This window comes from Simochromis diagramma, unplaced genomic scaffold (genome assembly GCF_900408965.1).
Source record: "Simochromis diagramma unplaced genomic scaffold, fSimDia1.1 OVJJ01000005.1, whole genome shotgun sequence".
Classification (NCBI taxonomy): Eukaryota; Metazoa; Chordata; class Actinopteri; order Cichliformes; family Cichlidae; genus Simochromis; species Simochromis diagramma.
The window spans coordinates 995460-1021118 of NW_024387097.1; the positions used below are offsets into that span (position 1 = coordinate 995460).

At 45.8% G+C, this 25659-nt stretch overlaps 1 protein-coding gene across 1 annotated transcript in view; it reads right to left on the reverse strand.

Moving 5' to 3' along the window:
• The window catches only part of abca2 (ATP-binding cassette, sub-family A (ABC1), member 2), a 102294-nt gene that overhangs the window by 3478 nt on the left and 73157 nt on the right, over positions 1–25659 (reverse strand). Inside the window, 17 exon segments of the mRNA XM_040046497.1 lie at positions 594–803; positions 887–1024; positions 2017–2119; positions 4498–4590; positions 4693–4796; positions 5445–5579; positions 16254–16395; positions 16561–16739; positions 16882–17002; positions 20980–21112; positions 21397–21520; positions 21743–21890; positions 22441–22556; positions 22651–22825; positions 24526–24586; positions 24682–24793; positions 24874–24979. Coding sequence (XP_039902431.1) covers positions 594–803; positions 887–1024; positions 2017–2119; positions 4498–4590; positions 4693–4796; positions 5445–5579; positions 16254–16395; positions 16561–16739; positions 16882–17002; positions 20980–21112; positions 21397–21520; positions 21743–21890; positions 22441–22556; positions 22651–22825; positions 24526–24586; positions 24682–24793; positions 24874–24979 — 2200 coding nt within the window.

Sequence of the window (25659 nt, forward strand, 5' to 3'; positions counted from 1 at the left end):
GCACATACTACCTGTTGCTCCACAGTCTGAAGTCTGACAGACTAACCACCTGTTCAGGGTGCAATCCTGTTCTGTTACCTGATGATAGATGGGCTGAGACCCTGTGTGAACACTTACGTTTATGTAACACTGTCAGCGTTAGATGGTTCGCTCCTTTAGAGGCCACTGCTGCATTGAAAACAGGCTGAATGTGTTTAAATCATTAGCTTTTACATGTGTAGAGGAAACCATGCTGGTTAAGCACATTTGTTTACTCTGCTGGTGAAAAGCTACTCCAGTGTTAACTCTTCACTGTTGTCTCCTGAGGTTTGTGCTGTGGTGATGAGGGTCACTGAGTACCTGTCCTTCTACAGTAGTAGCAGTGTTTCCATTGCTGCAAGCTACACTGATGCTACAACATCTCGTGGTAACACTAAAGTATGTCCTAGCCCAAGTTCTGGGTGATGTCTCTTCCACACACGATATCTCTGTTTGTCTCATGTTACTGACCTTCCAGACACAGATGTGGGGCCTGCTGCACCTTCACCTGTGTACCCCTCCCTCTGAACTTCAATGAACAGAGAAACAGAAAACTCTAGGCAGGATCTGCTCACCCGTTCCTCTTCGAAGCTAATGAGACCTTCATCATCATCGCTCTCCAGCTCTTCTGGCGCCTCACTGATCAGAGCGTTGAGTTCTGTGTTGGCCGTGCGAGACTTTAGAAGGCTGAAGATGCGCTGCAGGGGGGACTTTCCACTGCCCAGCGGCGACACATCCTGCTGCTCAAGGTTATCGCTTTGTTTCTTGGCAAAGTTAACAAACACCTGGATGGAAAAAGAGATCCTGTACTTTATTTTTTATTTAAGATATTCCTTTTTGAAGTCTTGGATGAAACTGAGTCACTCACATTATCCAGAGTAGTCTGACTGACAGAGTAGTCCTCAATACCCAGCACCTCCACCACCTGCTCCATCTTACTAAAGACCTGAGCCAGGGACATGCGCTCAGACTTCAGCTGGTACTGCACCTTGGTGTGGTGACGCTCCTGCAAATATGATAACACGGTTTACAGTTTACCACATTTTTCAGCTGTGGTATTGTAACTGTGGCCAGTGACTCCAATTATAGGGATATGGACCAGCTCTTGATCCTGTGGGTATCACCTATTAGGTTAGTTGTGGGTATCACCTATTAGGTTAGTAATTAGTAGCTAACTCAAGCTGGTGTTGAGGATACTGGCCTAGCTTTAACTGCCTACGACCGGATACCTGCCCTGTTTCAGCTGAATGCTACATGGACTGATTCTTATATAAAGAGTACAGAGTACTCACAGCGCTCTATACAACATGCCACATCCACACAAGCACTTTCTTCTATGCTTTAAGTGCTTACTATCTAACATTCACACACATTCATACTCGGATGGATGCATCGGCGAGCAACTTAGGGTTAGTATCTTGCTGAAGGCATGCAGACTGGGGCAGCCAGGGACTGAACCACCAACCTTCTGATCATCTACATGCTGAGCTACAGCCAGCCAAAGATGCACCCCACTAGAACCTAAAGTTAGGCACAGTCAACAGCTGTACCAGTTGTAGGAGGCTCCTTGCACTTGTTGAATGGACAGGTAAGTACTGAATGTCCACATCGTCAGACTTTATGTGCAGAGGTTTTATTACAGTGATATAGCACAGGCAAGGTAGCTTAATGAAACAATACAGATCTTCTAATTAAACCACACAAAACTTTACATTCTTGAATCGATTCTATGCCGATGCTAAAGATCTACCACCAGCTTTGGTATATAACCACACTCTTCAGGTAATATTTGCTCTTTATTATATTTATTAAACCGTGGTATTATTTTCTCTCTGATGAGGATCTTTAGCTCTACAATATAAAGCAGCTGTTGGGGTGAATTTACACTATATCATGAAAACACAACTGAACTGATAGTGAGGTTTAGTCTGGTGCTACGTCTGTCAGGTTGGTGCTCTGTGGGTAAAATGACGACACTGGAGAGTTGCTGTAACGTACCTTCAGCAGAGCCTCGGGGAAGTTTCTGTTGAAAAACCGAACCACCTCTTTGACGCTGGAGCTGCTCTTTGTCCTCACTGTGATCATGTAGCCATCTCCGAACCTATAACATGTTAAGAGAAGCATGACTGTGCCAAGTCAGGACATAATGGTACGATCATAAAGTTCTCCAACTCTGCCCCTTTAAAAAAAGCACCCCAACATATGTTATATGAGTACTGAGCGAGCCAGAACTGTAAACTTTTTTCTAATTAGGATTTTTTTAATATACCTTTGTCTTTTTTGACCTCATGAACGTGGGCAGCACTGTGCCGTGGTGATTAGCACTGTTGCCTCACAGCAAGAACTGTTCTCCCAGTGTTTGCTGGGTACTGGGTACTCTGGCTTCCTCCCACAGTCCAAACACATGCAGTTAGTGGGGACAGCTTAATGGGGAATCCCAAATTGCTCATGGGTGTGGATGGTGGTCTGTCAGACAGACTGGCGACCTGTCTGGGGTGCACCCTGGCTCTCACCCTTTGACAGCTGGCACATCTGTAGTCAACTACGATGACCTGAGGTTAAGGGTGGTCTTTTGCGGTTGCCTGTGGGATCCCCTGGAAAATACCCAATTAAGCTTCAGTTTCTATGGGAGTATGGATGATGAAGCAGAGCTGCTTCTAAATGTGGACAAATGTAAAGATTTTCTGTCCTTGCATCCTCTGATGGCTAAAGAAATGATGGCAGCTGTGTGCAATGTCCTGGACAGAACAGACTGCAGGATCTGGTGCAGCTGCCACATAAACCTCGTCTGATTTTAAGGACTGCCTGTTTTTCCATGGACTGTGAGGATGAACTAGTGGAGACAGGGCATGAGTGCAGGATGAGGAGGAAAGCTTATATGTACTGTTCATTATACCAAAGGTAGAAACCTGATATTAATGACCTCACAGTACTCAAGCTGATTTTAAAATGATAAGTCAGAGCTGTGGATGAGCATGGTCAGGTTGTAAAAACAGCTGGAAAAAGATGAGATCACAGGAGAACAGTGTCTCACCTCAGATTTACTCCACCTCATCCCAAACCACAAACATCAGGTGAAAATACTCCTCCCTCACATCCAGCGTTACATCTCATTCTACTGTCCAACACCAGCTGTTCCACAGCCCAGGAGAAATTACTGCCCTCTTGTGGCAGTTGAAAGTCTCCATAACTGTGAAACATTAGACTGGAAATGCTGTTGTGGGTACTGGTTCGACATATACTCCCCAGCTGACAAACTCACCTCATGTACTTGTCTAACAGACCACCGAGCTAGCTGCTGGGCTGGATGGAGACAGAAATGACTCTTTAGAGTAAAAGCTGGCATGTGCCTGTGGTGGTGCTTGTTTCAAAGACGGCATTTCCTGCTCTACTGAGTTTAGATTTCATATTATTCACTGGTATGCAGCTGGATGTTTCAGAAGGAAAGTATTGGTTTGATGATGATAAGATAAGTGGGGGGCGTGGTGGATGACCAGAGCACTGCTTTCTTTCAGCAGACACTCCTCGTGTCTCCACGTCAGAATGTGCCACCGTCATCTGTGCTCCACAGGGCCCCTCACAGAAGCTTACAGTAGAGGTGGAAGGCAGAGCAGAAAACCAGAAAGTCACACCCTGAAGCAGAAAATCACTGATACAGGAGATATAACATCAATCCCACCATGTCATCAAAACAGAGCCTTATCTATCTATCTCAAGCTTCCCTACAAGACCATGTGCCAGCCACAATCCTTCCCCTGGACATCTGGGAAGACACCAAACCTACTGACGATTGCAGAAATGGTCTGCTGGCTAAAACCGAGCTGGGATGTTCAGGAGACTGTGCAAAACTGTAATGTGTTCTATTGTACAAACTTCAAAACCAGCAACCAGCAGGCAACCAGCAGGCAAACACCAACAAACGATGGTCCAAAGGCTGCTAGGGATGTATGTGATGGGTCCATCCCCCAAGAAGATCAACCAAAGTGCTGTTGTTGACACGACTCCAGGTAAGTAGGATGATTCTCTTTAAGAAATCGTAACATCAGAAGCTCTGACACAGTGGCCCCTATCTGATCCATGATTTGTCCTCCTGGAAGTCATGAAACCCAGTTTGTCTCCTCACTCTTGCAGACAGAGTCCCAAACATGGACAAATGAACACGTCCTCGGAGCAGTGCTGTGGAAAGAGTAAACTGCACCTTAAAAAAGAGACTCTTACACTGAAACCAGACATAAACAGTGGGACAAATCCATGACTCCCAGTTTGCCCTAAATCCAGCTCTTCAGGTGTCCTCTGGTTTCTCCTGCAGAGCTGAATCTTTAACGACGACGACTCTTGGATGTGTTGCTGCACCCTCGAGATGTCACACATCAAACCTCTGGATGTGCCAAATCTCAGAGCTGCAGGTCCTGAGTAACCGTGTCTTCAGGAACCTGGACTATATAACTATGAGTAACTATGATTAAAGAAGGTCCTGACCTGTTCTTTAGGTGCTGGATGCTCCCCAGGCATTTAAACCTGCCATTCACCATAATGCCCAGTCTGGTACACAAGGCCTCACACTCCTCCATGCTGCAGATGTAGTGAAAACACTTTGGTGAAACATTTGTAACACAGATGGTATAACAGGAGGTTTTCCAGAGGAACATGCATGTCATTACTAAGCTTTATAACCTGTGTGACGTCAGCACTACAGAGCGTCCGGTCTTGATTATGTCCAGGATTAAATTCCAGAGGAACCTGCGGGCCTTCGGGTCCATCCCAGTGGTGGGCTCATCCTAAACACAAGCAAACACAACAATGTTTAAAACAGCGACAGACTCTGGATGGACTCTGAACCTTACTGCCTGGGACGTTGATAGGCTGGCATGTGTGATGGAGAAATGTTGGACAACTTTGGACTTTTTTACTATTTGACCAACTGGATGTTGGGTTGATGCTGTCTCCACAGGCTGTTCAGGGACACTCACTGCAGTCTTTAAGTAAAACTGGTTGCATATTTTCTGTATCCATGTTACACTTAATCATTAAAAATGATCACATATTACGATGTTTATATCAAAAGATTACTGTGTTGCACACAGACATTAAAATATAATCCAAGGTACGAGTAGAACTTGCAGAGTAACTAACTTATATAATACTATCACTACTTTTGTAATACTTTATATACATGTATGCAATACTATCAAGTTTTTATAAAAATATTTATAAATGATCACTCGGATTACTGATTAGCCCCATAGTCACACATTCACATCGTCCTTCATTTTATGCTTTTAAGCACTTCTATCGGCTCCATTTCAATGTTAAACATGCTTCCAAAAATGAACTAAAGCTTCAAACAGAATGTGAAGAAACCGGCGGATTGACCCTCTGATCTTTGCTACGCTGCCCCGAGCACAGAGAGCATCTATTCTTCTTACCAGGAAGATGAGTGATGGGTACCCGATGAGAGCAATGGCAGTGGAGAGCTTGCGTTTGTTTCCTCCACTGTAAGTGCCCGCTGGTTTGTCTGCATACTTGGACAGCTCCAGCTTTTCCAATGCCCACTGCACCACCTGCAGGGGGTAAAGAGTAATGTGAGCCGTTGAAATTCTGCTGTTCAGGCGATGAAGGAGACAACGGTAGGATATCCCCCCTTAATGTGGAACTGCATAACATTTGCTGAATCGTTCCAATATTTGATCCTCAGTTTGCATTCTCTGTCCAACATGTTGGGTCTGACTCTGACCGTAAGTATGGGTCTTTTACTAAATAACTGCGCAATCAGCAAAAGTTCTTGTAGGTTAACATGTCTGCATGTTTTGCTGGCTGTGTTAAGTGGATAATTACAAGACACCACAAAGTTACAAGCTACACAGAGTCCTGTGGAGTCTGATAAAAAAAAAAAACACAATTAAAATAACTAACTGTTGTATAAAACAGCAGTTATAAAGGTTATTGGGAAATAAAGGTCAGAGGGAGAAGATTACTGCATAAGACTAAACTTCAGCTCTTTTTCTTTGTAATTACTTCACAAAAAACGGTGATAAAACACGCTTCACAGAGTGAGCAAGTTTATCATGCACAGGATATTCTTTTCATTATCTTACTGCACAAAGTCCAACAACTGCCGTCACAATGTGAAGTCGTTTTTAGCTCAATGAGTCAACTCAGGTTTCACCTGCTCGAAAAATGAACCGAACACTCAGTCATCACAAAAAAGTTGCAGTTAAGTTTTATCAGTTTAGATGGACCTCACCTGCTGCAGACACACGACTACACGAGGGGGTCGGGGCTTTGTGAATTCGGTGGCTGTCAGGAGCTGAGGCTCTGACGGTAGGCTGGCCAGTTAGCAAACATGACCGTTTAACATCACCTCTTTGGCAGGACAAGAGCCTGAGGTCGAGGGTCTCTGAATGATTCAGTAGAGAATTGGGGTTCAACCTAGTGGAGGAAAGAGATATTTCCCCTTCATGTCAGGGATTGCATCCTGACTGGTGTCTGTGATTATAGTTCAGCTTACTGAGCCTTCATGTTCTTGGTTTTTGTTTTCTCCATGGGCAGGAAACAAAAACAACATGTAATAGTGGCTCTAGCAGATTTACATTTAGCCAGACTGATGGTCAAACCAGTTCAGGTGTCTTCATTTGCTCTACATGCTCCTCCCAGGTTTCACTGTAAACACCTACGTCGTCTAAATAAACTGCACTGCTTTATAATCCTGACACAACTGTATTCATTAATGTTTGAAAAGAAGCTGCTGCATTTCAAAGACCAACTGGCATGACGGGATATAAATACAGACCTGAAGGACAGAACAAATGTATTTGGCTCTCTGAGACAGAGGAACCTGTCGACGCCCTTTCAAAAGGTCAAACTTGCTCACAAAGTTTGTCGTGGCTACCTGGTCAATACAATCTTTCATTCTGGGAAGAGGATATGCACCTGGCTGTGTGACGCCATTAATTTAGCAAAAGTCAGTGCAAGACCTAAATTTGAAATCTGACTTCTACATCAGCAAACACAGAGATGAACAAGCAGAGGAAGAAGGCAACACCATTTTCTACCATTTACGTCAGATTCTAATATCTGTCGCTTATCAGGAGATGACTGGTAAAAATGCTGTTTAATAGGCTGAGCATCATCAATATCATGGTCCACTAAATGACCACAAGATGGTGTACCTGAGAACAGAGACAGATAAGACTATAATGTTCCCAAAAAGTTTCTTCTGTTCATCTGGATGCAGCGTTTCCAGTGTATGTAACTGTCTGATGTCAATCAGTTGTTCGGGTTTATCTTCATCCAAATGTACAAGTTGCCCAGAGCTTCCCACCAATTTTTTTTAAGATGATGTTTCAGCATCCCATCTTCCAATACTCTGAAGTCTTGGTGCTGAAGGTAAGGCTTTACCAAACATCCCTGTATCACCGCACATTAACATTTAAACAGCACAAAGAGATGCTGAGACTCTGTAGAAACAAAGTCTGTTCACCATCCGACCAACCACGTGACTCTACAAGCTTCTCAAACATACAAACTAATATATCTGGGTCCAAATCCAGAACTCCAGCACCACACTGAGTGTGTTAGCGTGCAACCTACGAGCAACACGCTGGTAAGGGGCCACAACCAACCTATATTAAATTTTAGGAGGTGCGGAGCAAACTTCTCCCCGAGTTACACACTGGGCTCTTTTTGCAGGCTGGAGAGGAACCCTCACTGACCACCAGATTACTGAACCAAATCAAGGTCCCACCCAGCATGTAAACTCATAACCCACGAGCAACACGCCAGTAAGGACCACAGGTTACAGAAGACTCTAAGGCTGCAAACGCGTGACTCCATGAGCAACCCACCGGGCTCTCTTTATAAGCTAGAGAGAAACTCTGACTCACCTGACCCACCAACCTCTACACCACAGTCAGCTCCCACACAGCACGCGAGCAATACGCTGGTACGCTATCACAGCCAGAGTCAACCCAGGAAACAAACAGCGATCTTGGAAGGACTAAATGCTGTCCCACATTTGTAATGACAGAGACTGAACACACGGGGCAGTTGACCGCTAGGTGGAGATCAACCAACCAGTGATTTCACACCTGTTTTATGGATGAGCTGAAAGATGTAGCTGGGCAACCCTTAAACAAGTATCGGAGGGTCATACACTGTACATGTAATATGTAACATATATGTAACATATGTGAAAGAGAACTGGATTAGTACAAACCTTAATTTCAACCTTAAGTTGTACAATGATACACAACCAGATAGCAGGTATGTAACTAGCTCTGATTTCTGTCTCTGCTCAAGTACAAACAAACGAAGCGATAAGTTCTGTAACATCAAAAGAACCTGTTTATTAATCTCAATGGAAACGGGAAGCATAATATCAGCTGTTGTTGCTGTTGCACGCCTCACTTATCTTGCTCAAAGTGATGCCTGATGGAAGTAAAATGTTATTTGTATAACACCTTTCAAGACAAACATCACAGAGTGCTCCACAAAAAAATACCCAAAACAAAACAAATCAAACGCGAATTTACAGAACTTTAAAAAGCATGAAAAGTATAAATATAACATTAGAACCCTTCAGGCTTAATATATTGGATTTCTAAAGTGGGGCCGCCACATCCCCCCGCGACTAGTTGTGACCAGTGTTGGTCAAGTTACTTGAAAAAAGTAATCAGTAACTAATTACTGATTACTTCCCCAAAAAAGTAATCCCGTTACTTTACTGATTACTTATTTTCAAAAGTAATTAATTACTTAGTTACTTAGTTACTTTTTAAAAACATGATTTACAACCTGAGTAGGTGATAAAGTGATAGATCTTTCAGCCTAATTCTACTTTTTCTACATAATCCATCATACAAAATGTAATCAAATGGAAAAGTCTCTTTTTTTAACATGTTTTATTAGTTTTAATCTTTTAACTTTATGCATCAAGCAAAGATTTTATTATCTGCAACATTCTCTAACTGTCATGGTCTGCGGTGGGTGGCTGGAATTTCCATAAGGCTCCTGAACTGACCTGGGATCCGCCCCTGGGCAGGGCCAACTCCAGCTCCCGCACACCTGGAGCCTATTGCAGGCAATCAAGCCAGAGGGATTTAAACCACACGTTGATGTTCATTCACTGCCAGTTCGTCATCAACACATGTTGGTAACAGGCCGTATACGTTAAGTTCTTGCTGTGATTCATCCTGTTAACACGACTCTCTTGTGCTACAGTTGCTGTATCCACCTTGGCTCACACTCCACCTCTGGACTCAGGATACCTAGTAATCATTCTGGAAATCTCTCTGTGCCTCACCTGCCTGCCCTCCTGCCATCACACTCCATCTGAAGCCCCGGATCTCAGGCCAGCTTTTCCACGCCACTCAGCCTCCCCTGGATCTTCATCACCCCCCTCTCAACACTCCAGGTCCCTAACTGCAAGTAAGAATTGCTGCTCTTACAACTGGCCACTGCAGAGCTGCCTTCACTACCTACCTAACTCCTATATCCTCTTCCTTCAGTGTGACTGTTCCCCACTCAGCTCCGTTCCGCATCTCAGGCCTCATTCCCTCGCCATAGCCACGTTCCCCAGGCCACGCCGCACCAAGACTCCACGTCTCGTTGTTTTTTTGTCTTTGCCACGTTTTTCTCTTGCACTTAAACCTAATAAATTGTTGCATCATCTGCTGTCTCCGCTCTGGGTTTCTGCACCTGAGTCCTGTTCAGTACCGGCCACCCGGCCACGTGACAGTACGAACTGGCCAAAAAATGGACTCAGCAGACCCAGTACGTGCAGCAGTCTCCAAGCAGGGAGCCATTTTACGGGCTCATGAGCAAGCGTTGCAGGCTCTCGACACCCGGTGTCAAGCCATAGGCGAGACTCAGGCTAAGATCTTAGCTTCCCTGCAGGAAATTCAGTCAGCTCTTTCCTCTCCTCCATGCCCGTCCTCTGCGTCTCCTGCACCCGTGGCAGAACCTCCCCAGTCTTCCCCAGCTCCAACCCCTTCAGGCTCCGTTTTTCGCGATGCTGCATTCCCAGAACCCGAGCCGTACTCAGGGGAGCAGGGTCGCTGTACGGCCTTTCTACTAAAATGTTCTCTCGCGTTCACGCATTCTCCCCGTTCATTTGCTAGCGAATCAGCTCGGGTAGCATATCTGGTGACTAAGCTTCAGGGCAAGGCACTGTTATGGGCTGAGGCTTACCTGTCGGCTCATCCGCTCCCAACCTGCTTGTATGATGATTTTCTGTGTGAGTTTAAAAGGACCTTTACTCATCCAGTATCGGAGGGTAGTTCTGATGAAAGGTTGCTTGGGTTACAACAGGGGAGCCGGAGTGTCGCAGAGTTCATTATCGACTTCCGTACCGCAGCCGCCGAGGCCAATTGGCCCGATCATGCCCTTCGGGGAGTGTTCCGTCGCGCCTTAAACGATGAGCTCAAAGACCAGCTCGCTTCCCGCGATGAGCCCAAGTCTTTTGAAGACCTGGTCTCCCTTTCCCTTAGGATAGATAATCGTCTGAGGGAAAGGGAGGCCGAAAAGAACCAGAAACATCGTAAACCCGCGCCTTGCACGTTTTCACTTCCTCCGCCATCACGTCCGGTGTCCACATCCGCTCCTGTTTCCGTAGAAACGGACGCCGCTCCGGAGCCTATGCAAATCGGCCGCTCTCGTCTCACACCAGAGGAGTGAGAACGACGGCTTCGGTCGGGTGCATGTTTTTACTGTGGCTCAGTGGAGCATAGGTTAGCACAGTGTTCGGTTCGGCCAAAAGGCTCCGCCCGCCGGTAATTTCGGGGATACAGGTGGGCGGATCCTCTTTCAGTTCCAAACCCCGGTTAATCCTACCAGTCACCCTGTGTCTAAATCAGGTTTCTCACCCCCTCCATGCTCTCGTTGATTCTGGAGCAGAGCAAAATTTAATAGATCTAGCTCTCGCTAGACGCCTTCACTTGCCACTCAAGACTCTCGATCCTCCCATCCCTGTTACCGCATTAAACAATCAAATATTTTCTCAGATAACCCATCAGGCTGGCCCCGTAACCCTCGTCACCTCTGGAAACCACCATGAAGCCATTACCTTGTTCACTTTCTCTTCTCCTGATTCACCACTCATCCTAGGCTACCCCTGGCTAAAGAAACACAACCCTCATATAGACTGGTCTGGAAGTAAAATCGCTAGTTGGAGCCTTTTTTGTCTAGCCCACTGCCTCAAGTCTGCTCTACCGCCGGGTACCCCTGACACTAACACCTCGGACACTGATCCGGTTGACCTCACACTCGTCCCACCTGAGTACCATGACTTCCAGGAAGTTTTCAGTAAAGACAAAGCGTCGTCTTTGCCACCTCACAGACCTTATGACTGCGCTATCGACCTTCTACCTGGTGCTCCGCTTCCCTCTAGCCGGCTGTTCAACATCTCCAGACCAGAAAGAGAGTCCATGGAAAAGTACATCCACGAGTCACTAGCTGCAGGTATCATCCGCCCATCCTCCTCTCCAGTGGGCGCCGGCTTCTTTTTTGTGGAAAAGAAGGATAAATCACTCCGTCCATGCATTGACTACAGAGGGTTAAACGACATCACCATTAAAAACAAATATCCTTTACCCCTTATCAGCTCTGCCTTTGAACCCCTCCATGAAGCCACCATATTCACCAAACTGGATCTCCGCAATGCCTACCATCTCGTCCGCATCAGGGAGGGGGACGAATGGAAAACGGCTTTTAATACGCCTCTAGGTCACTTTGAATATTTGGTCATGCCGTTTGGGTTAACCAATGCCCCCGCTGTCTTTCAGAACCTGGTCAACGACGTGCTCCGTGATTTCCTGAACCAGTTTGTCTTTGTTTATCTTGATGACATACTCATTTTCTCCAAGACTCCCCAGGAACACCATGTCCACGTCCGAGCAGTCCTCCAACGCCTCCTGGAAAACCGACTTTACGTCAAAGCCGAGAAATGTGAGTTTCATGCACAATCCGTCACTTTTCTTGGCTATATACTCGCAGGAGGGCAGGTGAAGACTGATCCAGCCAAGATCCGCACGATCCTGGAGTGGCCCACGCCCACGTCACGCAAGCTCCTACAATGTTTCCTCGGCTTTGCCAATTTCTACCGGAGGTTTATTTGCAACTACAGCCAGGTAGCCACTCCTCTCACTGCACTCACATCCACCAAAAGACAGTTCATCTGGACACCTGAAGCTGAGGCAGCATTCAGTAGGCTCAAGCGACTATTTACCTCAGCTCCTGTATTGTGTCACCCAGATCACTCCAAGCCATTCGTTCTGGAGGTAGACGCGTCCGACGTCGGCGTCGGAGCGGTCCTTTCACAGCATTCAGGTCCCAAGGCCAAGTTACACCCATGCGCCTTTTTTTCACGTCGACTCTCGTCAGCTGAACGCAACTATGATGTAGGAGACAGAGAGTTGCTGGCTATTAAGTTAGCCCTGGAAGAGTGGCGTCACCTATTGGAAGGGGCTGAACACCCATTCACCATCTTCACAGATCATAAAAACCTTACTTGCCTCAAGACGGCTAAGCGTCTAAATGCCCGCCAGGCCCGTTGGTCTCTGTTCTTTGATCGCTTCAAGTTTGCCATCTCTTTCCGTCCAGGTTCCAAGAACACCAAGGCCGATGCCCTGTCTCGTCTTTACGACCCAGACGCTGAACCCACCGAACCAGTTCCTGTGCTTCCTACCTCCTGCCGCATAGCGTTTTTATCCTGGGATATAGAGGAATCCATCCAGCGAGCATTACAGGATGAACCAGACCCTGGCACAGGTCCTCCGGGCCGCCGCTTCATTCCCGCAGCAACCCGTTCGGCTGTAATTAGGTGGGCTCATGCCTCCCGGTTTTCCTGCCATCCTGGAATTGGCCGCACTATCGCACTACTACGTCGGCACTTCTGGTGGGCAACTCTGGAACATGATGTGCGGGAATACGTCTCTGCCTGTGACGTGTGCGCCAGGAACAAGACCCGAAATCAGCGACCCTCCGGTCTTCTACAACCTCTAGCCGTACCTTCTCGTCCTTGGTCCCACATTTCCCTGGACTTTGTCACTGGACTGCCTAGGTCTGCAGGTAAAACAGTAATACTCTCTGTGATCGACAGGTTTTCTAAAGCGGCTCACTTCGTTGCCCTGGAGAAACTACCCACTGCCACGGAAACTGCAAGACTGATGGTTGACCACGTCTTCAAACTCCACGGGATTCCTGCTGAGGTCACTTCTGACAGGGGACCTCAATTTACATCCCAGGTTTGGAAATCTTTCTGCTCTGCCCTAGGTGCTCAAGCCAACCTCAGTTCTGGTTACCACCCTCAAACCAATGGGCAGACTGAGAGGCTCAACCAAGAACTAGAGTCCATGCTCCGCTGCATGGTTTCCCATAACCCGGCTACTTGGTCTGCACATCTCCCATGGGTAGAGTATGCGCGCAATTCTCATGTTTCCGCATCCACTGGTCTCTCTCCATTTGAAGTGTCCCTGGGCTATCAGCCCCCCCTCTTCCCTGAGGAAGAGGCTGATTTGGCTGTGCCTTCCGTCCAGCACCATCTCCAGCGCTGCCGCCGTGTCTGGACTCGGACCCGGGAGGCACTGAAGAAAGCTGCTGCCCGCCACTGCCGCTATGCAGATCGTCTACGATCACCAGCTCCTCGGTACACTCCAGGGCAGAAGGTGTGGCTGTCGGCTAAGGATGTTCCCCTTAGGGTTTCCTCCCGCAAGCTGGCTCCTCGGTTTATAGGGCCGTATGTCGTCCACTCGGTCATCTCGCCCTCTGCTGTGAAACTCGAGCTTCCTCCCTGTCTTCGGATTCACCCGGTTTTTCATGTTTCCCAAGTCAGACCTGTGTGCTGTCCAGTGTGCTGTGCCCGCCTTCCGACCCCCCTCCGCCCGCCCGGCTCATCGATGGTCATCCGGCCTATACGGTTCGGAGGATCGTTGACGTCCGCCGCCGTGGTAGGGGTCGCCAGTTTTTGGTGGACTGGGAGGGGTATGGGCCTGAGGAACGTGCCTGGGTTCCTCGCTCGTTTATCCTTGACCCTGCTCTCATCTCTAGATTTTTCAGGTCGCGTCGCAGGCTGGGGACCGGTCAGCCGCCGGGAGGCGTCCCTTGAGGGGGGGTACTGTCATGGTCTGCGGTGGGTGGCTGGAATTTCCATAAGGCTCCTGAACTGACCTGGGATCCGCCCCTGGGCAGGGCCAACTCCAGCTCCCGCACACCTGGAGCCTATTGCAGGCAATCAAGCCAGAGGGATTTAAACCACACGTTGATGTTCATTCACTGCCAGTTCGTCATCAACACATGTTGGTAACAGGCCGTATACGTTAAGTTCTTGCTGTGATTCATCCTGTTAACACGACTCTCTTGTGCTACAGTTGCTGTATCCACCTTGGCTCACACTCCACCTCTGGACTCAGGATACCTAGTAATCATTCTGGAAATCTCTCTGTGCCTCACCTGCCTGCCCTCCTGCCATCACACTCCATCTGAAGCCCCGGATCTCAGGCCAGCTTTTCCACACCACTCAGCCTCCCCTGGATCTTCATCACCCCCCTCTCAACACTCCAGGTCCCTAACTGCAAGTAAGAATTGCTGCTCTTACAACTGGCCACTGCAGAGCTGCCTTCACTACCTACCTAACTCCTATATCCTCTTCCTTCAGTGTGACTGTTCCCCACTCAGCTCCGTTCCGCATCTCAGGCCTCATTCCCTCGCCATAGCCACGTTCCCCAGGCCACGCCGCACCAAGACTCCACGTCTCGTTGTTTTTTTGTCTTTGCCACGTTTTTCTCTTGCACTTAAACCTAATAAATTGTTGCATCATCTGCTGTCTCCGCTCTGGGTTTCTGCACCTGAGTCCTGTTCAGTACCGGCCACCCGGCCACGTGACACTAACTGGAAGAAATTAGTTTAACATTTAAACCTATTTTCTGCACATTCCAGCACATAAAATAAAATATTTTTTGTGTTTACACTCAGTCTTTCAAATAGATGCAAGTAAAACACAGCAGAAAATAAATAAAGTCAAAGACTCAGCGGTCCTGTTGCTCTATTTTCACCTGTAAAGCAGGGGTGGGGCAGGCGGAGGTTTACCCTGGTGCAGGTGTGCTGCAGCGGTCAGTGGAAGGATTTCACTTTCAAGGATTTTCTGGACTGATGAAAGTAAGATTGTTCCTTTTGGGTCCAAGGGCCACAGACAGTTTGTCACACGACCCCCAAACACTGAACTCAAGCCACAGAACACTCTGAAGACCGTGAAGCCTGGTGGTGCAAGCATCACGATATAGGGCTGTTTTATTAAGGTGTCGGGCCTATTTATCACGTACCAGGGATCATGGATCAATTTGCTTATATCAAAACACTTGAAGAGGTCATGCTGCCTTATGCTGAAGAGGAAATGCCCTTGAAATGAGTGTTTCAACAAGACAACGACCCCAAACACATTCAAAACATTCAAAAATGCTGCTTCTTAGGCAAAACCAAGAAATGCAGAGGAATTGTGGAAGGTTGTCCAATCATCCTGGGCTGCAAGAAGCTGGGCGACTCCATGCAGGACAGATGTGAAGCAGTTCTCAGAAACAGTGGTTATACAACTAAATATTAGGTTAGTGATTCGCAGGAATGCTAAAATATAATGTGCAGTGTTACAACATTACAGCATTGTAATGTTATAAAAACGTTATTATATTTTGAGCTTTACTCGTGTTTTAAAACACACTGCTATTATTTTGAACACAACTGTATGTGTGTGAATGTTACACAGCCTGCACACACAGTGCTTGTATAAATGGGTAAACGGGGCAAGTTGTTGAAACTGCTTTGGGTGCTCAGGTAGAATATATATCAGAACCAGTCCATTTACATTCACCATGGCTTTAGCAGTGGGTCAGCGACTGTCTGAGGAAATATATCCATGTTTCCAAGTTAGCCAGTGACACTTTGACTGTAGGAAGGTTATGAAATGCCGGACCCAGAACGAGTTTGGTCATGAATATGAGGCATTATCCTCTTCACTGAGAAAGTGAGGACTGGCCAAAATCTTCATGATCAACATGCTGGCGTATCCTCACTTCTGATACTTGTTTTTCTATTATTACGATTTTGATCACAGTTTCTGTTAGTAAACCTAAAGCTGTGTGTGTGTGTGTGTGTGTGTGTGTGTGTGTGTGTGTGTGTGTGTGTGTGTGTGTGTGTGTGTGTGTGTGTGTGTGTGTGTGTGTGTGTGTGTGAGAGAGAGAGAGACTAACCCTTTCTTGGTCTTTCCAAGGAATGCCACGCAGGCGAGTGTAAAGCTGCAGATGCTCCCTGGCTGTCAGGTCATCAAACAGAGCATCAAACTGTGGACAGTAGCCGATACCTTGTTGCACACGTAACAGGTCCTTCAGGATACTGCACACATGCACACACACACAAGCACACTTGGCATCACTTCAGCAGCGGTCCTGCAGTACAAACCCAGACTATAGTCAGTGCCCATGTATTTGATGTCTGATGTCCTTTGCTGCTAAAGTATCTGCTAAGAATGTTACAGTCACATTTACAGTGCACTCTAACCTGTTTCTGTTAATGAAAGCCTCTCCTCCAGTCGTACACTCGTCTCCTGTCAGCATCTTAAAGGTGCTGGTTTTCCCAGCTCCATTTACTCCGAGCAATCCAAAGCACTCTCCGGGCCGGACACCCAGACACAGGCGGTCCACTGCAAGGATACGTCCCATCTTTCTGGATTTGTATACCTGAGGATCAAGCAATGTAACTTTTTGATAGTAATGACCACTTTAACAGAGTAGGATCATTTTAAAGTAATGGCATAACTGAACGAATAGTTTAAGATATGCAGTTGTGTAAAAGTTAGCAAAGTACATATTAAAGTTTAACCTTGGTTAGGTTCTTGATCTTCAGCATGTCATTGTCAGCGTCTCCACGCAGCACTCTTTGTCTCTCACAGGCCACGTCTACATCATCGTCATCGATAGGCTTGGAGCTGACCGGCACCCTCCTAAGCACATATACTCCAGTCATCTTTTAGCGTATTCACTCTGTCAGCCAGTAATTCCACTTGTCTTTACATATCTTTTATCAACTACAAGAAGGGGGATATGAGCATAGTTTCTCCTTGGTCTGCAGTTACAGAACTGTATTGTGAAGACTTTTACAACAACATTTTTTAAATGTATTTGTATTTTAAAAGTATGTGTATTTAGATGGACCGATCCGATATTACGTATCGGTGTCGGTCCGATACTGACCTAAATTACTGGATCGGATATCGGAGAGAAATAAAAAATGTAATCCAATCCATTAAATATCACGAAAGCACCTCACAAAACTTGCCACATGGCGTAACTCAGCTCAGAACCGTAGCACGTCGGAGCAGTGTGGTCACGTGATAGAGCGGCTGTGGCGTGCGAGACCATTATAATATTATTATTGTGTAGGAACTATTAAGTCTAATATACCCTAGTAAGCTATAGTACTTTTTCCTTTGGGAACCATCTGTGCAAGAAAGATGTTGAATCTATTTAATTATTGTAGAAAAATAATTGATTTCTGTGCATTTTCTTTTATATGTGCATTAAATTAAATTTGACTACGTCAATTAAGCGTTATAAGGCAGAGGGTGGGGGGTGGTTCCCTTTTTTTAAATTTTTTTTGCTGGGAGTTGGCAACCATGTTAGTTAGGTTGTTTAATATTTCCACTAAGTACTCTTTAAAATACCAGAATGAGGAGGAGGTGCAGGTTTAAGTAAATTAGATTGATCAGTGCTGAACTATGAAAGATTTTGGCTGCAGTGTATTTTTTGCATACAGGTGTAACAGAATAGCTTTAGTTTAGTTTAGTTTTTTAAACTTAAGTATGAACTTGTGCAAAATGCAGCAAGATATTGAAAAAATACCCAAACGTTTCATTGATTATAAAATATGCTCTATTGGATTTATATCACTATTGGGAGATATCCAAATTTATGATATCGGTATCGGACATAAAAAAGTGGTATCGTGCCATCTCTGTTCACGTTAGCCATATACAAGCAAAGAAAAGTGAAAATCAATTTCATTGAGATTTTGATTTTGGCTTCTCAAATTACACAGATTAAGGCCAAGCAGAACTTGGCTCGGGCAGCGGCTGTTGGGTCTGCGCTTCCACAGGCCCCACTGGTTTAGAGACTCATTCCCATTAAGGAAGCAAGGAAGCAAGACGAACAGCGATTTTACTTGCACAAGGGAGGATCTCAGAGCAGCCCTTCTGCCCTCGTTCAGACCACTTCCACCCCGGCCTCCGCTTGCCGCCTTTCATTGAAAACAGTTACAGTACACACAGCACCACCCATTGTAAACCCCCCTATGGTTATAAAAGATAAGGTACCATATGTGTGTAAGCACGTGTGTGTGTGTATGCCTGTGCGAGAATGTGTGTGTGTGTGTGTGTTTGGGGGTGCGTTTGTGTGACCTCCTGCCCACAAAAGGATCATAAAAGCAGGAAGCTTACTAACCAAGAGAACAGAACCCTCACATAGGATGTGCCTACAATAAACACTACAGCCTCCCCCACCAGTCAACAGGCTGCGGAGGGCAATAGAAACAAAGGAATGTCTTTGGTCATACAGTTTTACAAATTTAAGTAACACAATGATAACATTTAACAATTTAAACCTAACAGCGGCTGAAGCAAAAACTTAAACTGTAGGAGGAGTTTGGAGAGGCCATGGAAAAAGACTTTCAGATTGCCTCAAAGAGATTCTGACAAACTGTCAGGTGACTCAGGAGGGGAAAACAATGCTCCACCCACACTCTGCATAGTGTGGGTGGAGCACTGATGATTTGGACCGTCGGACGGTGGAAGGAAAACTTCAATGACCTCTTTAATCCCACCTCTTCCTTCCATAGAGGAAGCAGAGTCTGGGGACCAGGGGGATGAGTCGTCTATCACCGTGGGCGAGGTCACTGAGGCAGTTAAACAATTCCTTGGTGGCCCCTGGGGTAAATGAGCTTCGGCCTGAGTTCCTGAAGACTCTGGATGTTGTTGTAGGGCTGTCTTTGTCGACACGCCTATACGATGTTGTGTGGAGATCAGGGGCGGTAGCTCTAGACTGGCAAACTGGGATGGTGGTTCCCATCTTCAAGAAAGGGGACTGGAGGGTTTGCTTCAATTATAGGGGGATCACACTCCTCAGCCTCCCTGGGAAAGTCTATGCCAGGGTGCTGGAAAGGAGAGTCTGTCCGTTAGTCCAACCTCAGATACAGGAGGAACAATGCGGTTTTCGTCCTGGTCGTGGAACACTGGACCAGCTCTTTACCCTCTCAAGGATACTTGAGGGTGCATGGGAGTTTGCCCAACCAGTCTATGTGTGTTTTGTGGACTTGGAGAAGGCATTCGACTGTGTCCCTCGGGCTGTCCTGTTGGAGGTGCTCTGAGAATATGGGGTGTCTGCCCCATTGCTACGGGCCATTCGATCCTTATACAACTGTTGCAAGAGCTTGGTCTGCATTGCCGGCAATAGGTTTTACTTGTTTCCGGTGGGTGATGGACTTGGCTGCCCTTTGTCACCGATTCTTTTCATAGTTGTTATGGACAGAATTTCTAGGTGTAGCCAAGTGGCAGAAGGCTTTCACTTTTTGTGGTCTCAGAATCTCATCTCTGCTTTTCGCAGACGATGTGGTTCTGTTAGCTTCATCAGGTGGTGGCCTCCAGCTCAGCTGTTTGCAGCTGTTTGAGGTCTTGTTTAGGGTATAGTGCTATTTTCCAGCTTAAATAAAGGTTTAATAATAATTATCCACAAGCGAGGGGAGTGCTGCAGGCACAGCACCAATCCGTGCTGTGCCTGCAGTGATGCGGATGCTGTACCAGTCCATTGTGGTGAAGAGAGAGCTGAGCATTAAAGTGAAGCTCTTATGTCCGGCCTTCAGCTCTCTGTGTCCCTACCTTCAACTACGGTCACAAGCTTTGGGTAGTGAACGAAGAAACGAGATTGCAGATACAAGTGGCGGAAATGAGCTCTCTGCAAAGGGTGCACGTTATGTACCACTGGTAGAAAGCAGAGGTGGCTGATATCCAGAAATCCTACCAGTGGCTGGACAAAGCTGGACTGAAAGACAGCACAGAGGCACTAATCATGGCAGCACAAGAACAAGCTCCGAGTACAAGATCCATAGAGGCTGGGGTCTATCACACCAGGCAAGACCCCAGGCTGTGTAAAGATGAGACAATCCAGCACATAACAGCAGGGTGCAAGATGCTAGCAGGCAGGGCATACATGGAACGCCATAACCAAGTGGCCGGCTTAGTGTACAGGAACATCTGTGCTGAATATGGACTGGCAGTCCCGAGGTCAAAATGGGAGACGCCCTCTAGGGTGCGAGCTAAGATCCTGTCTGTCCAGAGTCAATCCTGGGAACAGCTAAGATACTGCGCAGGACCCTGTGTTTTATTTACTTATTTTTGCTGTTTTCTGTTATTCTACTGTTTTTAACTTGTTTTCTGCACAGCACTTTGGTCCTGTGCTGGGTATTTTAAATTGCTTTATAAATAAAATTGGACTGGACCCTCAAGCTCTCAGGCCTCTGGTAGACGACCCGAGCATGAAGGCCAGACCGCTCACAGGGGCGAGTGGGGAATTATTTTGTTTTATTTTGTTAAGCAGCTGCGCCTCAGACCACGCCCTGCCACACTGATATTTGAAAGCTGTGTAACAGCAGGAAACCCTACTACATTATTTGTCTTATATACGAAGCATCAATCTGAAAGCTGCTTTGGTGCCGGCTTGGTACAGTACATAAGTTCTGGGGTTTTTCCCCCTTTTTCCTGTTGTTAAGTCATTCATGCTTAGTTGTGTTTTTAACGTACCCTTTGTTTATATTGTAAGTACATTTTTAGTACAGTCCTCAGCCAACTATAACTGTAGATCTCTCAGCATACGACCCTCTGTGTAACTAAGAGGTAGGCATCCAGTTCAAAACTATATATAGAAAACTCACGGCGGGTTCCTCAGAAAGTTGTACTGACACAGGATGGTGATGAGGAAGCCAACAAAGCCTTCGACTGTCATTGCAACAAGTCCTCGAGTCACAATATCCCACTCAAATGGTGATTTCATCTTGTCAAACTGCCCTAAAACACATAATTACAACAACTTAATGTGCAGCTTTGCTCTTCAATCTCCAAAAATCATTATGAATAAAACAAAAAAGCCTGCAAGACTGTAAATCTTTGTTCTCAACAAATCTTCTGTAGCACCAAACTAAGAATGTGCTCTGAATACCCTTATAAATCTTTAAGTATGTATAGCACAACTTTAGGTTCTTGCAAGAAGTGTTGGTTCATCTCTGTTAAATAAATCATAGTAGTTTAAGATTTAACTTTATTGTAATTAGCCAGCTCGGTGCTTAGTGTACCTATTTTAGCGTAGTATTCATTGATGTACTCGTTGTAGGCCATCTGCATCAGGCCATGACCCAGGTTGTAGTTGGGGAAGATGAGGAAACAGGACTTTAGGTAACTGTTCACTTTTTTCAAATCCTGCAAAAAGAAAAAAAGAAGTAAAAGAAAGAAATACAGTAAAAAGCAAAGGTCATGTCAGATACTTTTCCATGTTGTAGTATTCATTCCAGTATGTGGAAGAGCAGGTGATCTAACTCAAAGATCACCATCTCTTCCAAATCTGTACTTTTGCTGTTGAAGGGGAAACGAGTGATGGCGTTTGGCTGTGTGTCTGAGGTAAGATATAAGAATCCAACAGACCTTGTCGTGTTCAAAGAGCTGTAGAAGGAAGGTTGCAACAGTTGCAGTGATGCCTATGAAGAGGTTGATGACTATGAGAAAGACATAGGCTGTACTGGGAACCTTAAACCAGAAGGATGCAGGATACATTATGGGAGTGATCGACCAACTGGAAAGGGGAAGAAAGAAACTTGCTATATGTTTCCATGTTTATAAAAAGATCTTAGTATTTCATTTACATTTAGACAAGTAGTAGAGTTTTGTGAAAACTGCACCTAAACAGGACCTAGCATGATACTAGAGTTGAGTTTGCATGTCAATATGACAAAATGTGCTCCTGGAGACATCCACTGTACTGGAACCACCACGACATGTGGTTTTTAATATTTTTCCCTGTTTGTGAAAATAGTTTGCTAATGCTATAAAATTACAGCTGTTAAAAATACAAGTGTGCAGCTGATATCAGAGAAAGGCAAAGTGATGATAATATGCTAGCAGTAATAAAAGCATCCCTATGTTACTTTATATAATGCATTAGCACCAATCGTCTGAACTGTGCGCTAAAACAATTACAAGGAGAAGTGCAGGTGGTGGAAGTGGACTGACTTCTGTATATTATGTCTATTTAATGGAAGTCAGTATACAACTAAACTACATAACAATGTGAGCAGAGACTCAGAACCAAGGTGGAAAATCGTGTGTGCAGGCAGATGTCTCACCCGTAGAGAAGAAAGAGGGAGAGGACAGCAGGGAAGTTTGTTGGAGAGGTGTAGGCTGGCAGGTCAAACACAAACAGAATAATAACGCAGCATGTAGCAGGTACCAGGTAGTTCAGCTGAGGACAGATAAAAGGAGAAACCATGTTCAGGAGCTGCACACATGTTAAAGCATTTAGTAAGACATTCACATCTGCAACATCACATCCTCACCATATCCCAAATATAGTTGGCTAGCCAGTAGATGACTGGGTCACAGCCACTGACAAACTGCAGGTGTTTGGCCTTTGTGGATTTTTCTGCTACTAGGAAAACCACAAAGCTGGCTGGGACAAAGGACATGGCTACAATAATGAAGATGGCAATCACTACATCTGTGCCCTGGAGCCTGCAGGTACAAAAACAAGGAGGAGAGCTAGTTCAGTTTCAGTTGACAGTATTTGGTCCTCAACAGTCATTTCAAAGCACTTTTGACAGAAACATTCATAAAGTTATGCAAAACTCTCTTTAGTTAAAGCTATACATCAATCTTTGCAGTAAAGGAGGAATCTCTCTCTCTGTCTCTGTCCTCTTCTCAGGCCTCTTTGTGGCTCCTCTGCTATTTGTTTTTCCGAAGCACAGTTATAACTGCGATGGATGATCTGATATCAGTACCTCACATAACTCGCCACATGGTAGTGACCTCAGCACGTCGGAGCAGTATGCGTCACGTGATAGAGCAGCTGTGGTGTGTGAGACGTCTGGAGTTACTTCACACTCAAAGCATCTGGAGCCTCACTACGTGCTGCCAAACCAGCATTTCGTCTGTGAGTAGGCTCAGTTAAATGTGATAGAAACCGACGCTCTCATGACTCATCAAGTGATGCTACTGACCAGCCAATCGGTGGCATTCAATCTGATGATGTCACATTTTAGTACCTGCTCGGATTGCTTGGATCCCGGGTGAGCAGATACTAAAAACGTACCTGGTACCAGGTACTACAACCTAACCGAAAACCCTGAAAACCGCACCGAGTCGATCTGAGTAGATACGAATGGAAAAGGGGTTTAATAGACACTAGCCCAGGAGAAGCATTCCCTTTTAGGAGAACGTCTTTTTAACAGGAAGAGAGGCCTGGCAGAACCAGGCTCAGGGCGTAGCAGCCATCAGCCATATGGCTGGATTCACTCGCTGGACCCACGTCCTCATTTTAGGTTTGACAGTGTTTGTAGTAGATAAAGGTGAATGGCTTAAACATGAACTGAGCTGCAGTTTGGGGAAGGCTTCAGAGGGGACAGGTGGCGGCTCCCGGGCCTGGCAGATCCCCCATGAACCAATGAGAAGTGAAAGAATTGAAAAAGGGGAAGGAGGGTGGGGCACGAAAACGAGAATGAACAGCTTGTAGAGCTGGGGGAGCATGTATAGATAAGAAGCTAAAGGAGCTTGTTTGGAGGCGGGGTCCTGCTCCTAAAATTCAGATACTTTAACTCCAATGAAGAGAAGAGACAAAATACCAGCAGCTGCCAGCGCTACTCCTACGCCTCCTAGCAGAACTTGAGGTCAAGGTCAACAGGATCCAAACTCATCTGAGACTTTTAGGAGATGCACCGATGGTATCAATTTGAAAATCATATGTCGCCTTGTTCTTGAGTTATCGTGTTCACAAAGTAGCGTGTCCATGAAGGGTGACGACCCCCAGTGTTTTACAGCTGAGGGTTAAGGAAGTCTATGACTAACTTTTCTGTTTGATGAATGCTGAATGGACGGGTTCTGACATCGGGGTTTTCTATTCGATCTGAACACTCAAAGCACTTTATACAACCTGCCGCATTCACACAAACACTTTTTCTGTGCTTCATCTGTTGAAGTGCTTTCTATATAACACTGACACAGTCATACTCTGTTGGATGCATGGGAGAACAACTTAGTATCTTGCCCAAGGATTCTTGGCATGCAGACTAGAGGAGCCGGGAATCGAACCACCAACTTTCTGATTAGTAGATGGTCTGCTTTCTTCCAGAGCTACTAACAATGAAGACTCATTGTTTACGTGAACAGAAATGTGAATCTATCACATAAATATATGAGGTAAAGCCACAGACACTTACAAATAGTCTAAAGAAAGGCTGGCACTGGTGCGATTCATCGGGTGGTTTGTTACTGTGATTCCTGCAAACAAACAGAACAAACAATCTGTTGTGTAGTTAAAAATAACCAACCAAACTGGCACAACTTTATTCAGCAGCTATATCTGGCGTGTCTACCGTAGGCAGCAGGATTGCCCTTGGAGGGAGGCATGTTGGCACGCAGGATGGCATTGTTGAGGACATTCAGATATGTTGGCATGCTGTGGTAGCCTTTATTGTTGTAGAGAACCTGGACACAGTAAGTTGCACTGTTAGCAGTATTGTATACTGTACCTGTCCAGTTTAGAGTCATTGCGTCTTTGTCTTTACCTGAGCTGATCTGCGCACCGCTATTTTACGAACCATAGGTGGAAGATTTCTCCCAAAAGATGTTGGGATTGATTTCTGAATGTTGCCCACTGTTAAACCACCATATCTGTAACAAAATTAATTTGACAGAAAACCAGTATGTGCATGTTACTGTATCCATGTGAAATCAAGACGAAATGTAGCCAAAGAGCAATGCACAATTACAATAAGTATGACTTGGCAAAATTAATGGACTTAGAAATTCAGAAAAGTACCAGCAAATACTGATCCACCATTAATAACATCTGGAAAGTGTCTGATTGATGATTTACTTTTCAGCATGACAATGATCTCAGGAGCTCGGAAAGAAAAGCATCTGGACATCTTTAAGCTTCTTGAAGACGTTTCATCCGAGAAGCTTCTTCATCATACATGACGAAGGGGATGTAATACCCTGTAGACTTCCAAAGATCCACAAAGGAGTCCCACTCAGACCCATTGATAGCAGCATAACCTCAGCCACTTACAACACTGCAAACACCTCACCACCATCCTAGCGCCCCTTGTAGGGACCATCACATCAAGAACTCCACCGACTTCACCGACAAGGTCCAGAAACTTACCCTGGATCCAGATGAAACCATGGTGTCCTTTGATGTAGTCTCTCTCTTCACGTGCATACCCACCACGGAGGCCGTGGAGACAGAAAACGACTACAAGAAGACAGCTCCTTGGAGGACAGGACCAACTTCACACCCGATCAGACCTGCACACTGTTAGACCTCTGCCTCACCACAACATACTTCA